This window comes from Oncorhynchus tshawytscha, linkage group LG08, assembly GCF_018296145.1.
Source record: "Oncorhynchus tshawytscha isolate Ot180627B linkage group LG08, Otsh_v2.0, whole genome shotgun sequence".
Classification (NCBI taxonomy): Eukaryota; Metazoa; Chordata; class Actinopteri; order Salmoniformes; family Salmonidae; genus Oncorhynchus; species Oncorhynchus tshawytscha.
This window is the reverse complement of record NC_056436.1, coordinates 13,936,479-13,939,307: the sequence shown is the minus strand read 5'-3', so window position 1 is coordinate 13,939,307 and position 2,829 is coordinate 13,936,479. Positions and strand designations below refer to the sequence as shown.

At 42.1% G+C, this 2,829-nt stretch overlaps 1 protein-coding gene across 1 annotated transcript in view; it reads left to right on the top strand.

Annotated features, from left to right (window-relative positions):
- LOC112256890 (cysteine-rich protein 1-like) overlaps positions 1-1,594 on the top strand; it is a 12,283-nt gene extending 10,689 nt beyond the window's left edge. The window contains exons 4-5 of the mRNA XM_042325264.1: positions 678-731; positions 1,300-1,594. Of these exons, the coding sequence (XP_042181198.1) occupies positions 678-721 (44 nt within the window). The 3' untranslated portion in view covers positions 722-731; positions 1,300-1,594. The remainder of the gene's footprint in view (positions 1-677; positions 732-1,299) is intronic.
- Positions 1,595-2,829: the final 1,235 nt, after the last annotated feature.

The window sequence follows — 2,829 nt, the reverse complement described above, 5'->3', positions numbered from 1 at the left end:
GAGCTGTTGTGGAAAGGGGTCAGGAACCACAGGAGTTTCCATTATTGTGGTTCCGCTGCCACCTGAAACGTAATCCCAGAATGTTTTGTCGAAGTACAGTATGCAGTCCCCTGACCCAACACTCTCTCTTTCTTTCTCGCTGTCTCTCTCTCACTCACTCTCGCTCTCTCTCTGTCTCTTCCCTCTCCCCTCTCTCTCTTTCTCTGTCTCTCTCCCTCTCGCTCTCTCTCTCTTTCTCTGTCTCTCTCCCTCTCGCTCTTTCTCTCTGTCTCTCTCCCTCTCTCTCTTTCTCTGTCTCTCTCCCTCTCTCTTTCTCTCTGTCTCTTCCCTCTCTCTCTCTCTTTCTCTCTTTCTCTCTGTCTCTCTTCCCTCTCTCTCTTTCTCCCTGTCTCTCTGTCTCTTCTCTCTCTCTCCCTCTCTCTCTCTTCTTTCTCCCTGTCTCTCTCTTTCTCTCTGTCTCTTCCCTCTCTCTCTTTCTCTCTCTCTTCCCTCTCCCCTCTCTCTCTGTCTCTTCCCTCTCTCCCTCTCGCTCTTTCTCTTCCCTCTCTCCCTCTCTCTCTTTCTCCCTGTCTCTCTCCCTCTCTCTCTTTCTCTCTGTCTCTTCCCTCTCCCTCTGTCTCTTCCCTCTCTCCCTCTCGCTCTTTCTCTCTCATGCTCTCTTTTTCTCTCCCCCAAAGGATTTGGACGTGGGGGAGCTGAAAGCCACACATTCACTAAGTAGACCAACTCAGGTACAGTACAGGCCATTCAGTGTACTCATTCACTAAGTAGACCAACTCAGGTACAGTACAGGCCATTCAGTGTACTCATTCACTAAGTAGACCAACTCAGGTACAGTACAGGCCATTCAGTGTACTCATTCACTCATTCAAGTATAGACCAACACCATTCATTTAAGTCACATTCAACTAGATCTCAATGATAATAAGAATTTTGGGGTGCTTATATTTGTCCTGTTACACACAACTGTGTTTCTTGCATATCCCAACTCCTCCTGAGACACCTGCAGGGTGACCATATTCCAGCACCACGAGAGAAATTAGGGTTAAGAGCCTTGCTCAAGGGTACAGCGACAGATGTTTCACCTTGTAAGGTTCGGTACTTGAACCAGTGAACTTTTGATTCCTTTCCCAACACTCTAACCTCGAGGCTACCTGCCACACCAGAATCAAAGCAAATGTATGGAGAGAAATATACACCTTCACCACCAATCTCAACCTTACAAACGCTACAAACATGAAAGATTGTTGTTTCGTTAAACAAAATACAAATCTAACATGTTTTCTCCTTTGTTTACAGGTTCATCCACCACACCAAATGGGTTTCAAGAAGAAGGCAACTCAGCGTTCTATACCATCCTCCATACTATGCTAAACAAAAACAAACAACCAAAAAGGCTCCTAATTGGAACCAGCGTTTTGTGTTATTTTCTGTCTTTGTGTTGTCTAGAGGAATCAGTCTTAATACACATTTTAATTGGCTATAGTGAGATGTTTACTATAGTCCTGCTAGTGGATCGGAGGGTTATACAATAACCTCTCTGTTCCTGTACATGTTTTTTAAATTCTAATTAAACAGTCTTTTTCAAAATGTTTTTCTCTCTTATTCCTTCATTCCTCATTGGCTTACTCAGATCAGTATTGTTTTTATATTATAGCATGTCTCCTGTCTCATTTAGATGTTTCCTCCTTAATACACTTGATAGATACATACAGAGCAATATGAGAATATTTCTGTGACTTCTACTTGCTACAATCTATGTCCACTATGTCCTGGGGCGGCAGGGTAGCCTAGTGGTTAGAGTGTTGGACTAGTGACCAGAAGGTTGTGAGTTCAAACCCCTGCGCTGACAAGGTACAAATCTGTCGTTCTGCCCCTGAACAGGCAGTTAACCCACTGTTCCTAGGCTGTCATTGAAAATAAGAATGTGTTCTTAACTGACTTGCCTGGTTAAATAAAGGTAAAAATTAAAATGCCCACCATATTTCCACTGTGTCCACTGTGTCCACATCTGCAAGAAGAAAAGCAGAACACACATTGGGCCAGCCATAGATAATACTTATTGTCCACATTCCTTGGCAGTTGGCTCAATCAGTAATCTAATTCGATTAGGATCTGGACACAGAACTATGTATGTGAGCAAGAATAGAAAGCTTTCCTTCAACATTGCAGTAAATACATGGGTAATCTACCTTGATTAAAATTCCAGCTATTGATGAGGATGGACTCTTGAAACTGTCATCCTCTCTGTAGTCTACCGTGGGTTTGTAACCTCACACATAAACTAAAGTTAACATTTTTGCTAATGAGAGCAACATAGATCAATATTATGACATTGTCCCTCTGAATAAGTCCCGATCTACTTCCATGAAACAAGCATTATGACATTATCCTTCTGAATAATTCCCTATCCACTTCCACAGTACAAAAATTATGACATTACCCTTCTGAATAAGTCTCTATCCACTTCCACGATACAAACATGACATTATCCTTCAGAATAAGTCCCTATCCACTTCCACGATACAAACATTATGACATTATCCTTGTGAATAAGTCTCTATCCACTTCCACGATACAAACATTATGACATTATCCTTCTGAATAAGTCCCTATCTACTTCCATGAAACAAGCATTATGACATTATCCTTCTGAATAAGTCCCTATCCACTTCCACAGTACAAAAATGATGACATTATCCTTCTGAATAAGTCCCTATCCACTTCCACAGTACAAAAATGATGACATTATCCTTCTGAATAAGTCTCTATCTACTTCCCTTGGACAGCCCCATCCACTATTAGAGACATGATTCAGGGGACACATCC